At 47.5% G+C, this 17,124-nt stretch overlaps 1 protein-coding gene across 1 annotated transcript in view; it reads right to left on the reverse strand.

Moving 5' to 3' along the window:
* Positions 1 to 2,300: 2,300 nt before the first annotated feature.
* Positions 2,301 to 17,124, reverse strand: part of Col4a1 (Collagen type IV alpha 1) — a 69,721-nt gene continuing 54,897 nt past the window's right edge. Inside the window, exons 25-38 of the mRNA XM_050196175.2 lie at positions 15,359 to 15,520; positions 14,745 to 14,915; positions 13,430 to 13,708; positions 10,808 to 10,983; positions 9,750 to 9,993; positions 8,712 to 8,819; positions 8,207 to 8,278; positions 7,973 to 8,095; positions 7,605 to 7,847; positions 7,173 to 7,307; positions 6,813 to 6,950; positions 5,806 to 6,114; positions 5,020 to 5,309; positions 2,301 to 3,541 (exon numbers count right to left, since the gene is read on the reverse strand). Coding sequence (XP_050052132.1) covers positions 3,272 to 3,541; positions 5,020 to 5,309; positions 5,806 to 6,114; positions 6,813 to 6,950; positions 7,173 to 7,307; positions 7,605 to 7,847; positions 7,973 to 8,095; positions 8,207 to 8,278; positions 8,712 to 8,819; positions 9,750 to 9,993; positions 10,808 to 10,983; positions 13,430 to 13,708; positions 14,745 to 14,915; positions 15,359 to 15,520 — 2,720 coding nt within the window. The 3' untranslated portion in view covers positions 2,301 to 3,271. The remainder of the gene's footprint in view (positions 3,542 to 5,019; positions 5,310 to 5,805; positions 6,115 to 6,812; positions 6,951 to 7,172; positions 7,308 to 7,604; positions 7,848 to 7,972; positions 8,096 to 8,206; positions 8,279 to 8,711; positions 8,820 to 9,749; positions 9,994 to 10,807; positions 10,984 to 13,429; positions 13,709 to 14,744; positions 14,916 to 15,358; positions 15,521 to 17,124) is intronic.

Raw genomic sequence — 17,124 nt, forward strand, 5'->3', positions numbered from 1 at the left:
AACAAAGTACTGAGGTCCTTGTTTGTGTTTAATGTCGAGCTTTCAGCGTATTTGAGGCTACATGTAATTTGTCCCATTTTCCCACCCCTCGTCCCCCTCGTCCAAACAGAAAGGGTGGAGTGAAACACATTTTCTTTGTAAATTATCATTTTTCAAGCATTTCCAAAACTGCCTGAAAAAGAGAACTGTGCAATTGAAGCAGAATGTCTGGTGTAAACTAAGAGTAGTTAAGCCTGGATCTATGTTAACCAATTTAATTAACATGTAACTAAATTCGAATGTGAAAATTGTGTATATATATATATATATATATATATATATATATATATATATATATATATATATATATATATATATATATGCAGGAAAGAGACCACGGACCTGTTGGAATTTCGGCTGGTCCACCAGCCGGAAACGTTAAGTAGATACGTCTCCCAAAAAGTTCGTGGTCTCTTTCCTGCATATATATATATATATATATATATATTTATTTATTTATTTATTTATTTATATATGCTCTCCTGTATGCTACGTTATGCTACGGTGAATTATTGGACATAATTAGGCGAGTCACTGTCATCACCGTCTTCGCGAAAATACGAGACCTGTAAATTGAACTACTTGAAGAAGCCACGTACGCAAACCGGCTGCATTGACTAAGGCTATAGCATAGGTTTCACTGAACATTATAACTGCGTCGTATCGGGCGTGCCGACAGCCAAAGCCCAAGCTTCGATAAACACACTCTGTTACGAACAATAAAAATTGGGCACTTTCGGACGAAGGGTGAAGGCATTGAAAGCGATAGCATTGTTTAGCAGTGCGCTGAAACTCCTCAGATGGTGTTCTAAGAGCGGGGCAGTTGGGGGGGGGGGGGGGGGGGGCACGTTGGCGCTGCTGCGCAGCAGAAGCAGCGCACTGGTATTTATTAGGGACACGTCGCAAGGGTGTCATGATGAGAAGCACCGCCACCGGTGTGCAAGCCAGAGGAGACCGAAAGAAAACCGTCAGTGCTTGTAACTAGCAGTGTACTGTCCGTTCCGCTCAGACCAATGTATGCACCACACGCTGTTGCCTGCACACAGCTCGCGTTCCACTCGTTCCACTGCGGCCGTGGCACACAGCTGCTCAGCAGGAACGCTATCGTTTGTCCCGATAGCGTTCATGCCAGGAGCGTAAGGCAGAACGCTGCCCTGGCTCCGCTGCAGAGCCGATTGAGCGGAGCGTGATAGGGCGTCTCCTTTCTTTTTTTTTTAATTCGTGGATTTGCCAAAAGGAATATGGACAAGAATGAACAAAAGACATCAAATAAATGCACACAGCCCTGTTTGGTGCAGGTACTGCAGCAGCTGATTGGCGCACGTTATCCAACTGGTAAAATCATCTGGCACACTCGGCTTTAGTGTGACCTTCCTGATCATCTTGCGCCGAACATTCTTAGTACCAGGGCACAGCCACAACAAGTGGCGTATACGCCGGTGCCGGGCTTTTCGGACACGCTGTAGGATTGTCACTAGCAGATACCCAGGAGCGGGTGACAGCAAGTTTCAGGGCCACCCCAGCCCGAAGCCTCCAAAGACAAACTTCACCTACTCGAGAAAGGTTGTGGGGAAGGCAGTAGACAAACGGAGGTATAAGTACACGTGTGACATGTTTGCAGTCACAGTCACTGCGCGTCTCTGGTGACCTTCTAACCCCCCACGCGCAGGCCGCGCCTGCATTGTGGATACCGTGACAGCACGACGACAGCGCGAACGTGCCTCGAGTGTCCGTATAATCACCATCGCAATACATCGTGAGCTTTGCGTCTGATTTAGATGCACATGACAGCACCCTGTCTGCTTGGCGCGGAGGCCATTGTCACCTGTGGTCATCTTGGGCTCGTTGCACAGGTTACCGGTGTTCAATTCCCTGCTTGTGCAACATCACTGTTTTTATTTCTTCTGTTATTGTTTTATATATTGGGGGGGGGGGGGGGAAGCAGCATTTGAAAGCCCAACTGTGTTTGCAACTGGTTAGTTTGAATCTCTTTCTCCACTATAGCAACCTGCAACTTGTCACGGATAACCACGTAAGGCATATCCGCACTTTGCTTGACTGTCTGTTCTTGTGTTTTGTTCCCGAAGGAGTTTCTTTCAGTGAACTGACTTGAACAAGGGTGTACGACCATTGACGTGCGATTAATGCTGAACTGCTACGGCACTACTCGTTGCCCAAGCGTGTGCCATGCGTGAGTAGAGTGTGCCTTATTCTCGAGCAGCAGGAACACCACCGCAGCAGTACACAAAGAAACACCACGGTTAGGAACATAAAAATGCTTAGCATTGTTTTATTTTATGCAACATAATTTTTTACACAGAGCGACTAGTTTAAGTTCAATGGCAGTGTTCCCCGACCCCCGAAGCCTCAAACATGATGCTCTAAGAAAAACAATTCTAGACTGCGCTGCTCAAGTAAACAACACATTTGACGTCACACAGTGAGGTTGCACAGCCAACAAAATTGGTCTGATAATATAAAAATGGCAGTGTTACAGGAGAAAATGCAGCACATATTATTGAAAGGAAAAAGAGAGAACTGCTTTGGCGTACTTTGCATAAGCAATAGTGGTACAGATGTGTGTAGTGACGATGTATGTCCATTTCTGAGCCCTCGATCCGCTCGCTGGTTGTAACAACGTAACAAGGAAAAAAGAAAAACGCTGAGCCAAAAGGAAGAATATTAAATAAAGTGACCAGTTCTCCACTGCTACCTTGTACGGCACCATTGCGACTGTCCAACTTGTAGACAGCTCCAGCATGAATCGCACAGTAAGCTTTTCTGATTGTCCATTTAAAAGAGCAGTCACTTGGTAGGTGTTTCCGCGTATCGGTAAATGTTCGTGTGTATGTGTGCGATATTGACTTGGCAGTTCGCTGCTAGGCAGCTTTGCATGCTAGCATCGAGTCTAGAAGAAAACAAACGAAGCACCGTTTAAGTTCAAGAGCTATGATGAAAACATGTACAAATGCGCCCTTTACTATCCTGCAACAAAACGGCAAGAAGACAAGCTGGGTTCCACCTGTGCTGATGAAAGGAAAAACAAAAAAGAAGTAGAAAACAGTAACAACAACAACAATAAAAATTTTTTCTAATCAAGTGCAGAAAAAAAAAAAAAGGAAGAAAGAACCCACATCGTGCTTCGGGACATCATTCCGCCCGCTACATCGGGTGGGTCCTTAGCTCTCCTGCTGGGCACTGTCCGTCGTTCTTTTACTCGCCATCTGTGCGCCTAGAAGCCGATGTTGGAGTCTTTGATGCATACAGCACAGCGACTAACACGGTTGCGAAGCTTGCCAGCCTTGAGCGTTTCGCTGACGGGCCGTTCGAACTGGAAGTCCTGCTCGATGGTGGACAGCCAGAAGCTGAGCTTATTGGCGAAGTAGTGGCACGTGCCGCGCGCGCCGTTGCACTCAATGAACGGCGTGGCCCTGAAGTCCTCGAGGCACGAACCGGGACTGGACAGCGACTGACCGCCTCCCTCGGCGCCGGCTGCCGTGTGCTGCGTTTCAGACGTGTACCGCATTATAAACATAAAACGCTTATATAACTATCTCGCACTGTGCCGTCACAAAGATGACACGGCTCTGTAGTGCTGCTAGCGGGAAGAGGGCGAGGTTGTTGATAAGAAGGGTAGAGAGGTCGGTCTAGTTGAGGTATGTCGTACATCCCTCTCACCAGCTTATCAATGCCAACATATACAGCTGTATTAATGTGTAGCCTATCGAAATGGCGGCAAAATATGGTGCCAGTTGAACAGTGAGCGTGCGGAGCTTATTTTTTGCTTTTCATGATACTATGCATCAAAATCCCGAGGAACCTGAAGTGATGAAGGTTCTATTCCAACTGAAGAGATTCCGTTAGCAAGGGATTCTTGATGCAATGGGCTGGAGGGGTGTCAGCGAAGCGAGCAAAAGACACGGCGTCGGAGTGCAGAAGACGGCGCTCGCGCCGTAATACCGCTTTTTGTTTGCAAACTGGAGGAGGTTCTCGCATTTTCTCGTCGTCTGACAAAATCTTTTATGCGTTGTTAAGACCCGATCGCCAATTTCGCTATCAGCCCATGGTAGGGAGCCTTCATGCAACTCTTGCATGGAGGCTTTGACCGCCGTGGTTGCTGCCAACGCCTCATATAAACGATAAAATGCACGCTTGAACTCTAATATCACGTATAGCTGGACCACGGACAGCCCTTACAGTAAAATCAGAAAGAGGTCAAATGGGGAGGCCCAAAAAGAGCAGCGAGGCTAGTTGAAAATTATATTCTGGGGATTCACGTTTCATAAGTACGATACGATCCTGAGGCACGCCATGGTTGGGGGCTCCAGATTAATATTTAACATCTGGCGTTTTTTTAACGCGCACCTAACTCAAAGTACGCGAGAGTTTTTGCATTTCTATTCCATCGAAATGCGGCCGTCGGCATCGGACCCGCGATCTCGAGCTCAGCGGCGCAACGCCATAGCCGCTGGGCTATCGCGGCGGGTAGCGAGGCTTGTCGCGTTCATACTTTCGTCGCGTTAGTAGCGTGTAGTGCAACACGTTGACCTAGGTGATGGTATGCGCTTGGGTCTGTTGGCGCATAACAACGTGTGGGTGAACAATGCAAAGCTGGTTCACAGCAAGAATGACAGGACAACGCGCGTACTGGTAAATGTGCGTAAGTGCGCGACTTTGTCTTGTAGTTCGCCGCTAGGCAGTTTTCGTGCTAGCATCGAGCCTAGAAGAAAACAAGACAAGAACTGACAGCACGTTGTCCTGGCGCTCTTTCTGTGCACCGCATTTGCTCTGTTTACTACCTGCTGACCTTGAGTTTATCTATGGAGCAGAAAGCAATACGAAGTTGCTACAATACAGACTGAGCGCTGTAGCCGCTGCATGGTTGCGCTGTGCGTCATCTAGGTATTATCGCTGAAACCCGGCGTAAGTTGCTAGTTCACAGGGTGGTTAAAAATGTGCGGTAAACCATTAAATGCTCACCATGGCAAAACTGTAACCAATCCACAACTGGTTCCACCCTCCAGATGGGCACTCGGGTATTGACATGGACTGGCTGTGAACTGCTATGACGTTGGCTGGGGCTTCACAGACCACGCATCGACTGATGTACTGTCTGATGGTGTCTTCTCCAACGGGCATCATTGGTATCGGTGCGTTCGTCGAAAGCCAGTAGGACTTGTCGTTGCGGCTGGCGTAATTGCACACGCTGTTGAAGTCGCAAAACAGGAAAGGCATGGTGCTAAATCTCCTGAGGCAGGAGCCGGCATAACCTGTAAAAGGGGCGGATAGAAATAGTGAAGCATTGTGAAGGCTCTTTGAAGAGAGGGCTTGGTCTGACGTCATAAAACGAGGCAAGCTATAGTCGGCGACAACCTAAGAACACAGTGACAATTACACCATTGCTCAAGTTAGAGAATTTGTGTAGATGCACCAACGAATTACGTTCGCTCCTTTTAGTGACCTCACGGCTCTTGCGAACTATCGTTTGGAGCGCGAAGACACAGAGTTCGAGTAGCTTTGTGGCCGAAGGTCGTAGTGAATTCTTCGGTCACCACCGTGTACAGGCATTCACATCTTTATGGAGGCAGCTCTCCATGAATACATTTTGTTGCATCCAATGCTGCGGGAACATTATTGCCTTCGACTGAAATTGTGGATTAAACCTATTGGATCTTGGTGAAACTATAGTGATCATGGCGTTAAGCTGTTGCTGCTACGGTTTCTGGCTGTGTGCGGACAACCAAGATTGATGTGGAGACAACTGACCGAGATCCTGGTTGTGGGACTTTTCGTTGCCTTCGATGTAGAGGAGCGAGTAACCGTCCCAGAGCTTGGTCATGCCATTGAAGCAGGTCGGCACTGTCGCCGACTGGCTGTGGCGGACCAACAGGATTCCCATGAGGTAGTCGCCGCCGGGCAGTCCTGGCGGACCCGGATTGCCTGGTTGGCCCTGTGCTCCCGGGAGACCCGGTAGACCCGCGGTACCTTGCAGACCGCGTTCTCCCTTTGGTCCTACAGGACCCACTGGTCCCGGAGGACCCTGTGGACCTGGTCGGCCAGCGTCTCCCTTCAGCCCTGCGCCGGAGGCCAACAATTCATGCTTATTGATGCTTCACAGTCTACTACGCTAAGCTGTTTGAACCACAGGGAGAACAGTAAGCAGTGAACAATTTAAGCCCGTATATAAACGCATTTCCAATAGTATGTCTTGGGCTCAATGTCATCCCATACAAATTCGGTATTTTCTACATTAAACACATTTGCTGGTCGCATACAGTTTGTAATAGCAGAGTCCAAGTGGGTAGGTAGTGGTCCGGCCTAGTTCAAAATATCTACGTAGGCAAGAGTCGTCCAGACAGCCGTTCTGCGCAGCTGCTTTGATGTTTAAGCAGCTGTTGTGACGCACCTTGCGTGCATTAATGGCTTGGCTACATCTACTGTCAATCTTTATTTTCGCAGCTCGGTAAGTTCGACTTGTTCATGGAATCGTGGATAGTACCAGAATCAATTATATAATTGCAGTCAAGGCAGCGTATGTGGTATATCAGAAATTAAATGCCGCACAACATGGCACGTTGGATAAAAGTCAATGCGATCAAATATATGGTGTAATTAGCGGATCAAACACCGCTTAGACGTTCGGTAACGCGCAACAAAAACAATTCAGTTCGCATCCACGGATGCGGACCTTAGTTAAGTAGCCGTATTCAAGCATGAACGGACAAGCGTAAAGGTTGTCACTAAAAACTGGCAACAGTCGTCGACGTACGAACCTGGGAAGCCAGGGGCTCCTGGGTTGCCCTTAGGTCCTGGCAGGCCTGGGGCACCCGTCTCTCCACGTTCGCCCTTTTCTCCCTTCACTAAGTTGGCAGGGCCTGGTTCTCCTTTGTCTCCCTGGAGACCAGGAAGCCCTGCAAACAACACATGGCTTCATGGCTTACACACGCATGACATCTTCGTCACCCTTCGTTACAAAATTTGCAAAGGTATGCAGGTAAGAAGAAAACTATGCCCAGATATTTAGACAAAAATTGTCACTGCGTCATTTATGCGTGAATTTAAGCGCTATGATGCGCACGAATCTTATTGTAATTTTAACGAGGAGGTTAATAAAATACCGAATAGAACCGTACCGGGAGCTCCGTCCAAACCAGCGAATCCAGGAAGACCAGGTTCTCCTTTGAGGCCTACCAAGCCTGGAAGACCCGGGAAACCAGCGTCGCCCTTGTCGCCCTTAACTCCCGGCACGCCAGGGAATCCATCTTCGCCTGCAGAAATGAAAAAAATGGCAGCGTACCAGGAATATCAGTGAGAAGCATCGCAGGAGTTTGTACTCCCTTGCGCACTGGGTCAAGGAGCCGAGAATGTCACTCTCGCCAGCAGGTCGCGATGTTGCTTGTAAATAAGTATTACTTCAGCATATAAACAATCTGGATTTAAAGCTCCTTACAATGTTGCTCGAACAGCGCAATAACTTGAACTTGAAGAAAGTACCCTAAACGTAACTACAGGACCGACGCGAAGTGGTAGGTATTGTGGGAATTGGCCCCCATTACGTGGCGTACCAGGAAATCCTGGCAGTCCCGGTGGTCCCGGTGGTCCTGGGAGGCCTGGGAAGCCGGCATCTCCCTTTTCACCATCTAGGCCTGGGAAACCGTCCTGACCCTTGGGGCCCGGCAAGCCGTTCTGACCAGGCAGACCTGGCGGACCGGGGTAGCCGCGCTCGCCCTTCTGTCCCGGTATACCTTCGGTGGGAGACTCGCCTGGGGGTCCCCTCTGGCCGGGCAGCCCGGGGAAACCTGCGTCACCTGTTTAGGAACCGCGCACAGATAGATCAGCCAGCAGCAGACAAGCGTGGCTAGGTACGCCGGCTTGGAGTAGCGTCAAAAACGGTTTGAGAGCATTCTCGAAGCACTAGCCCGAGCTAACCCACCCTTTAAACCAGGAAGTCCAGGAAAACCGTCCAGGCCGGGTCGGCCGACGTCGCCCTTTTCACCCTTGGCACCTACTCCGCCTTGTCCTGGAAGACCAGGAAGGCCCTGAGGACCGGGGGCCCCTAGAGAAAACAGGGATTGTTTGTAAGATGTCGAATAGAAACGCAAGTTCTTTTGCTAGCAGAAAAGTTGCCTGTAAGAGAAGACCGATGAACCGAAAACAGCAAGCGCACCTGGGAACCCTCGCTCTCCGTCAAGACCTGAGAGACCTGGCAGTCCGGGCGTCCCTCTGTCTCCCTTGTCACCTGCGAAAGGGCACGCATCATTTTGCAGGAAATGGGTAAAACAGTTGTAGTACGCGATTTCCTCATTTGATGTTGCACACATTGAGGTTATCGTTCCCTCCTTTATATTATGTCAACAAAATAAATAACATATATAAAACAACAAAACAAGTGTCTATGACTCGTGCTAGTCAATGGTTCTGCCATTAACTGCGCTTTTTGAGGCATCATTTTTACTTAATTCGAACGCAGCCAAGCGCGCTAACTGTGCTGGCTTGTTTATGCAGTATTATTTGTTCATCTGAAGAAGAAGTGTGAGTTGTTCACACACTCTTGTGGGGGGGGGAGGGGCAACTATACAGCCCACATGACTATAAGCACAGTCGCATACGTAGTTTCTCTTAATCACAAAAATGAATATGCACAATGTAACAAATAACCGGCATAATCTAACCTGGGAGTCCAGGAACTCCATCGTATCCTCGGTTTCCTTTTTCGCCAGGAAGTCCCGGGAATCCTGCAACGCCTTCGTCTCCCTTGAGACCCTTTTCTCCCTTTTCACCTGCAGGGAACACCGATTCACTTGTGAGGGAACAATTTCACTGTGAGTCTGCATATAGTGTTGAATAGTTTCCACCTATAAAGTTTAAGTTTTGTTTGCGATAACTGTGCAGAGATTGATCTATTTAAACCAAGAAATGGTAATAAAATATAGAGGGTGGCATCTACAGAAGGTTCGCACGCACAGACTGAGATATGCAGATACCCTATTCGCTTCTCTGCACACAAATTTGAACTTGTTTTTAAAGCACATTCACGGGCGTGAGCGACGACACTGCAGGATCGGGACAGAACTAGCTGTGTGTGCGTGCCACTGGCGACAAAAGTAACAACACTCCTCATTCTAATATTATCACAGAGTAAAGTATAAATGAAAGAGTGGTTTACGGCTGAAGACAACCTGTGCCCTTCGTACTCTCCGGAATGAAGCGCTAGTAGATCGTCTGTTTGCCCACGATACCATTATTGGCATTGCCATGTTTAATATTCAAGGTACGTAAAGCTCTCATTGGAAAGCCAAGTGCTTCTTTGCTCCTTGATTTCGATGTTCTTAATAAAGACGAATGGAGCGACTGATGTCAATTCATCAATACGCAGGATCAAACGACCGAAGCTTTGCAAATGTTTCGACTATAGAGTTTTACATGACCACTCATACAGGGAGCATATGCTACTACAGTAACTCCACTTCAGGCCAAACGAGAGACGGCCGTGCGCATGCATTCTTTTAACTGAACGGCCATGAGACGTCTATTGAATGAAGTGACTCTTAGCTTTGCAGTGCCCTTTGTGCCTTTCGCGCATGCGGACAGGATACAAGCGCGACGTCACATTGTGGCTCTCGTGAGTGGGCGAGGTGGCGTTCAGCTTTTCTTCGCTTATTAATTTACCGAGCCTATTTGACTAACTTCGCCTAAGCGCGCCACCGTACCGGGCAGGCCAGGGTATCCACGGTCTCCCTTTTGGCCTGGCCCTCCGTCCAGGCCGGGGAAACCGGGTGATCCGGTAGGTCCGACAGGTCCGACGGGACCCGGAACTCCAGGAAAGCCATCCTGGCCGCGGTCGCCCTTGTTTCCGGGCAAGCCAGGCGCGCCGTCGAATCCCTTTGGTCCTATTATACCTGGTGCGCCATCGCGTCCTGGTTGACCCGGCGGGCCTGGGAGGCCGGGGAAGCCCTGCGTGTGTCACGCGAGAGTTAGCGCGCTGCACACCATGACTACAGCGCTGAACACTTGATACGAGCTTCACTGCTTCGGCTGATTGGATGGCGTGGCTGCCAAGTAGTAAAGCGCCCGTAACAAGAAGTTGTCTTAACACAGTAGCCACTAAGTGGATGAATTTGCACCGAAATTAAGCATGCAGCTACAAACTAAGGGTACATGTACGATGTTCGTATTCTGAGGTTCTGCGTGCGGCCTGCATCTGCATACTGCGTACCAAGGTCAAGAGGGAATTCATCGGTTTATTCCGTGTTTACAAAACTTATATGAGTATCCGTAACGCTGCTAGGTGCAATCGAAATGAACTTGAAGCGATGTATTGATGTCACTTGTGAATTTACGGTTAGAGCATTGAAAGAAACAAGTATGCAGGTTGCAGCCTGAGCTCCCGCAGTGAAATTTAAACGCTTGCGTTACCGAAGTTGAGGAACTACAGTAGAAAACTGACCGAGAAAAAAAAATTATGTACATTATAGTCGCTATTAATCATGCCTTTTTACCACGTTTATAATTGCCATAAAGTGTAAATTGCCTGCTGCGGGCGTATGGACCCTTCCCTACAATAACAAGAACTTCGACTTCAGTAATAACTGAATTAGGAACTGCCGATAGAGTCACATATCATAGAGTCAAATACAAATAGTGGCACTGCTATTATGTCAGGGTGCTTCGTGTCAGGGTACATTTGCTGCTAACGAAGGCTCCGAGCGATAGTCATCATTGACAAAGTATGCGGTGTGGATGTTTGAGATGTCCGCAAGGCCCTTACTCTGTCTCCCTTGACGCCGGGGAAACCAGGTGATCCGTCGGCACCCTTCTCTCCTGGTGTTCCAGGCACTCCCGGGAAGCCATCAGCTCCTTTTGGTCCTGGTGGGCCCTGAAGACCTGGTAGGCCTTGGCCCGGTGGTCCAGGATCTCCCTTCAACCCAGCGACTCCATCATAACCTGCAAATAGACAGCGCGGCTGTAGTAACACGTCCTCCGCACGGCTTTCCCAGGATGCAGTCATTCGGTAAAAGTTCTTGAAGCCTGTTTGCCGTTGGGGCTTCTTGTGGCTTTGGCATCGTGCCACTCGTAATGGCATTGGCGTTCCAATGTTCTAGTGAGCAGCTGTGACCTACGTGCGTTGTTAAAGGAGGAGGGGCAGCAAAAGTTTTGATTTGGGAGAGTCAAGTGGGGTATAAACTAGGTGTTTTGCACATATGCTCATCAGGATTTAAGCGAGTAGCTACAAGCCTGGTAGCCCTAGTCTACCTCGCTAAGCCTCTGATTGAATCCGGATGATTACGCTTGGTTAACAGCGAATTTCACCATGCAAAGATGACCACAGCACACGAAAACTGTTTTGTTTTGCGTGGATTGCCACATGTCATAACGTGGAAATTAAATAATAAATAAGCATGGAGTCCCATATTTCACGCATATGCTGCAACAATGCCTTGTGAAATGCATTGTTCATGAGCCATCGCTCATAGTCGTTAATTTGGGCAGTTCTTAATATTCCTGAGTGCATATTCACGGACCGGCTTTGCCTTAGGGCAAGACCAAGGTAAATGAAAGGGACCAGCAGCAGGAGCAGAGTACTATCGCGCTCAGTATGAGCTACAATTGTGGTGTCAGTGTCGGCAGGTCTAAGAACTAGCAGCAACATTTTGAAAAGACACGTATGGCCAAAAAGTTAACGGTTAGAAAGATAGCAAATTAATGGGTACGTAGGTTCAAAAGAGGAAATTCCTTTTCATGCGAAGTCACCGGAGGTTGACTTACGCAACAATCTCCATATTTTTCTTTTTTTTTTTAATATAGAAGGCCTCAGAAACTTCAAGCGTGTCCTGATCGTCATTCAGATCGAGCACAGCTGTTTCAAAACAAGACTTACATCCGCTGCCACTACAGTTCAGTTCTACACTAGATTTTTTTTTTGTTAGTTAAATCATTTTTGGGCTCTCCAAAGCGTTTGTTGATACAGCACCCCGTTTGACCGATATAACTACAGCCGCAGGTGAACGGCATACGTGACCCGCCTTTTTCAAGAGGTTTTTACATCTTTCCGCTCACCAGATATCTTCCCACACTTCGATGCTTTGAGCTGCATTTATGCCGTGAACTTGGCTCATCTGTGCGTGCTTTTGCAGCGTTGGAACAGTTGTTAGACAAGTGAGAGCTGTAATTGCTCTCATGGTGCTTATATTTATCATTTCGGTCTGTCCCACTATTGAGCAGTAAGTCGTAGGAATTGGGCTTGGTATATGATTTCCGGCTGCCGGACGGCACGGGCTACAAAGCTACAACAGTGCGAGCACTCCTTGGCATAATTTTGCGAATCAGGTGAACTGTTTCAGCGGATGCTTTGCCGACATTTTTAACCGATTTGACGCGAGAACCGCAATGATGAACTTCAAGGCCAAGAACCCGCAGCACTTGAGTATAAAAGATTAGCAATTGGCCAATTTCGGGTTGAAAGTCGCCGTCTCAGACTAACTTTCTGGCTGATTTGTTGGCAGTGTGTACATAACAGGATTTATGCGTCGATAGCTGGAGTCTGGCAGTCTACACGTATCTGCGGAGGACTTCGAAACATTTCTTCGATTGCTGACAGTGCGTCTCAAGGTTGCCTCTGGCGTACACTCCATAAGATAAAAACCGGGAAAGGCAGCCGTACATATTGCCTCTAGCGTATACGCTAGAGGAAAAGTATACGGCTGCCTTTACCGGTTTTTTTCTGTTAGGGAACCTCCCCTCTTATCTAGAATTGAAGGGGTATGATAATCAATTAAGCGTGACAGCGCACAAGCTCCCGTAAAAGCAACGCAGACGCATCAAGCTGCCGAAGTTTATTTCTTACTTTAGTTTTTCTTATTTGTTTGACAGATTGAGGCAGTTGCATTGTAGAATAACTGGATGCTGCTTTCGTGCAATGTTATCATTGGTGGATACTTGTCCTTATCAGTTGTGAACCTGGAAGAAAAAATAAAGCGAAAGGTCAGCGTGCCACTTAATTTTAATAATAATAGCACTCTGTCCTGTCGCTCCCTTTTTTTCTTCCTAATTTTCCCGCTACTTCCGTCATGTCTGGTTTGCCCTTTCTTTTTTTTTAACATTTTCAGTACCTTAGAATAACTGCCGGCCTGATTCAGTGGTCATCTCCGCCTCCGTGGGGTCATTGCCACGGGGTTACGGTTCGGATGGTGACAAGGGATAGACAAAGTTTATTTGATCAAATTACTTTGTTTCTATGCAGCGGCTCCTTCCTCTACTATGAGAGCCAACCGGCAAGGGCGTGGAAGCGAACCACTCAGTACCTTTCGCGTCTTAGCGAATGTTCAGTGATAAAGGTTGCATAACTCGCGAAAGGGCCATTCAAATGACGTATATCTTGTTTTCAGCTTACCAGGCGCTCCAGGAGGACCAACGGGGCCAGGGGATCCAGGAAGACCCGGGTATCCTCTCTCTCCCTTCTCGGAAACGTCGCCAGGCAGACCCTTTTCTCCAGGCAGTCCGGGTAGACCAGGCTCTCCCTTGGCTCCAGGCGCTCCGGGGGCACCGTCGAAGCCTGGAGCTCCGGGGTAGCCGGCGTCGCCCTTATCGCCGAGCAGACCGGGGGCTCCATCAGTGCCTCGCTGGCCCGGAATTCCAGGGAAGCCAGGACCTCCTTTGTCGCCCTTTTCGCCTGAGAATAGAGCAGCACACGTGAGATGGCGCGTAGGACCCCACTGCGAGCGAGCTAGAGCAGTTCAATGACGTGGCGTGAAGAGGCGCTATGCATCAATTTGGGCAAGAAAAGCTTTATTGCAAATATCTATTTTGATTGTTTACCTCAGCGAAGGTGTAGTACTAATAGAGTAAATGTAGGCTTAATTTCCCTTTCTTCAATTCCGCGCCGAAATCACAGCCGGTTGGTCAGCATGACGTCACGGAATGTATATATTCTTATATTTCGTCGGTTTAGCCCAGGAGGAGTTCGCAAACCTAGTTAGGTCGAGTCTGGTTTTTCTTTAGAATTCGATGTAGTCTTTCTGGTAAACGATCAAATAGGTCCGAACAGATGCTGTCAAAATCCATGACGCTACAGAATAAACATTTTAACATTATTATGGGCGTATAAAGGGCGTTTGGTTCGCCCCATGGCTAAAATCTCACCTTTAAGAAGTAAAATCATATCGTTGATGGGCACAAATTAAGTTTTCCTTTTTGACGACCTTCTGATGGCAAGTAAACAGGAAAGATTCTACAGACGACGTGAAAACTGCATTAAATCAAATTTAATGGCTATCGCTGTCAAACACGTGTGTCATATATTTTGGTGCGCTTCGGGTGGTCAGAATTATCACACAGATTTAAACTAAGGCTTAGCTGATAGCAAAAGTTGTTTGAGCTTGCTGTCGTGTAAAATTTAATTTACAAGAAAATTTCACACAAGCATTGAAATAGCGCTTCTACAGAAATATTTACAGCGTGCGAAGTACATTTCTTTGACTTACTATAGGGTATTTGTGTTTTATGCGTAGGACAGGAACACCGTCATCTGTCAGTAAAACTAATATATCGTACAATCCGTGCGCCTCAGACTACTTGATGCTTAATACAGGGAATTTAAACCTTTTAAAAAAGAAAAAGAATAGAAGAGAATATCGGACCGAATCATAATGTTTTGGTCCGAGCGTCAGTGACGGCCACGCTCCCCCATGTATAAGCAAATGCGGCACCTGGTACTCCCGGGAAGCCGATTGTGCCGTCCCGTCCGGGCTCTCCGGGGGCTCCTGGGGCTCCGTCAAAACCGGGCAGGCCTGGCAGGCCAGGAAAGCCGGCTTCGCCCTTTGTTCCTGGAAGTCCCGGTGTGCCGGGTGATCCTGATAGGCCGGGGTAACCGGGCTCGCCTGCAACGATTGCAGAGTTTGAGGTTAGCTTCGATATAACAGGAAATACGCTTTGAAATCTGGGACAGAATGGTCACAACTGTAGCTTAAAGAACTTTTTAGACACTGACTGACAGAAGATATTTTTGGATGAATATCTTACACTATGCAGAATTACGCAAGCGTTGGCTTCAGCAATATCAAAGCTTTTATAACTGCGTCTTGTAGTCTTACATACGCACAAAGCTGAAATAGCAGCAGCATTAAGCATCCTGCATCTCGTTGACAGACGTTTGGGCGCCTTCTCTTCCGTAACGACAACATCACAGCACAATGCATTTAAAGAGCGCAATATACGCGTCGGCTGTCTCCGATGCGGTGCCGCGCCGTAGTCAGCACAGCCCCTGAATTAAGTCAGCGCAGCTTAGGGCTATTCCGAAGAAGCGTGTGCGTCTTTCACGAACCTTTCTCTCCAGGGAATCCGGGCAAACCTTGGGGTCCTTGAGGTCCTGGAGTCCCTTCTCTGGCTGGTTCACCTTTGCTGCCCTTTTCACCCAAGACACCGGGCAAGCCGGGTGCGCCAGTGTCACCCTTCGCACCCGGGAATCCCGGCAGTCCCGGTTCACCTGCGTAGCAATGACCCAGGGGACGCTAGGAGGTTTGCCATCCACGCAGGTTTATCCTTCATTTCGCGCCAAGTGCTTGGTGCCACATTTTCTCCCAGTTAGCGACTGTCCGGGTAACGCAAATAAGCTGCTGGTGGCAACCGCTTCCTTCTTCGCTGTCAAAAGCCTAATCAAAGTTTTTTTTTCATTTCTGGGGAAAATAAGTCGCAGCAATTGTAATTCGCTTTTTAAGCGCAACAAAAATGTGAAAAATAACGTTATGGTACTTAGTGCCACTGCTGTTTACCGTGAATAATTACTATATAGAGCGCTTTATGGCACACTGTCGATGCATCGAAGGCAACAAAAGACATGACGCCCACATAATGCCCCTTCAAAACGTCATCTCGCCAATCGTGAAACCGTAGCCGATAAACGTAGCAAATAAATAAATAAATACATAAATAATGGGCATCAGCTGTCAGGGCAGTCCCACGTGACATGGGTCATGGATATATATTCCCACGATAGCTTTTCCAATAAGTCAATTTTGTTATGATAAACAGTGGTTGAAAAACGGTTGTCTGGAGCCAATGTTCGACCAGATGACTTCGCTTAAGCTTGATTCACACTGCCGTCACTGGCCGGCCTCCGGGCGTCCGTCATGAGACAGCGCTTCCTCGCCGGTTTCTCCTCCAAAATGGTATGACGGTGACGACGGCCAACGTCACCGGCATAGGCGGCAAGTTTTCATTTTTCCAGGGAGGGGAATATATATATATATATATATATATATATATATATATATATATATATATATATATATATATATATATATATATATATATATGTATATTTGCGGCTTTCCTCTTGTTGTCATTTGCAGCTCACAAGGCAAGGATCATGTTTCCTTTTGCTCATTAGAGAAAGGCATGGCGACTGGGACAAAACAAAACGCCCCTTTAGGCATTTGAACTGAGGTTGTCAATTGGCTTTTGTGGTGGTAGGTAACGCGGAAAAAAAAAAAAATAACCATCCGTGCACTTTATCTACGCTAAGACAGCAGCTACCACAGCTTGTTTCCAACTACACCAAACGCGATGTGTTACTTCGGCCGGGGAACGGCAGATAAGGCTCGATCACGATGTTTTTCTTTATTTCCTTTATTTCGTTCTGACTAACTCAGAGAGCGCCTGTTCGAGGGCGTTGCTTTATGATGCGGGTGGGAACGCAGTCACGTGGTATTTTCATATTTCGCGGCGTCTATTTATCAGTCGGAAAAAAATAGGTACGCGATTAGTATATCGCTGAAAATACCGCAATTAGGTGTTCCTTGGCTGGGCCTACAAATGCCTCATTGACACTTTGATAATTAAGTAGTACGTCTCGAGTTAGATAATTAAATACAACTTACCTAAATAACTCTCAGTAATTAAAAAAAAATTCTGGCGTCTACTCAACTGTACTGGAAACAATTTACACTAGGTTTTCTTCGAATAACGCAATTGCTCTTTTTTAAAATCTTGGTGCATCATAGTTCATTGGGATACCCTGTATATATTTTTGACCTCTGCATGCAAGTGACGATGTTTCTATCCCTAATAAATTTTGCAACTTATTCAAAG

Source organism: Dermacentor andersoni, chromosome 1, assembly GCF_023375885.2.
Source record: "Dermacentor andersoni chromosome 1, qqDerAnde1_hic_scaffold, whole genome shotgun sequence".
Classification (NCBI taxonomy): domain Eukaryota; kingdom Metazoa; phylum Arthropoda; class Arachnida; order Ixodida; family Ixodidae; genus Dermacentor; species Dermacentor andersoni.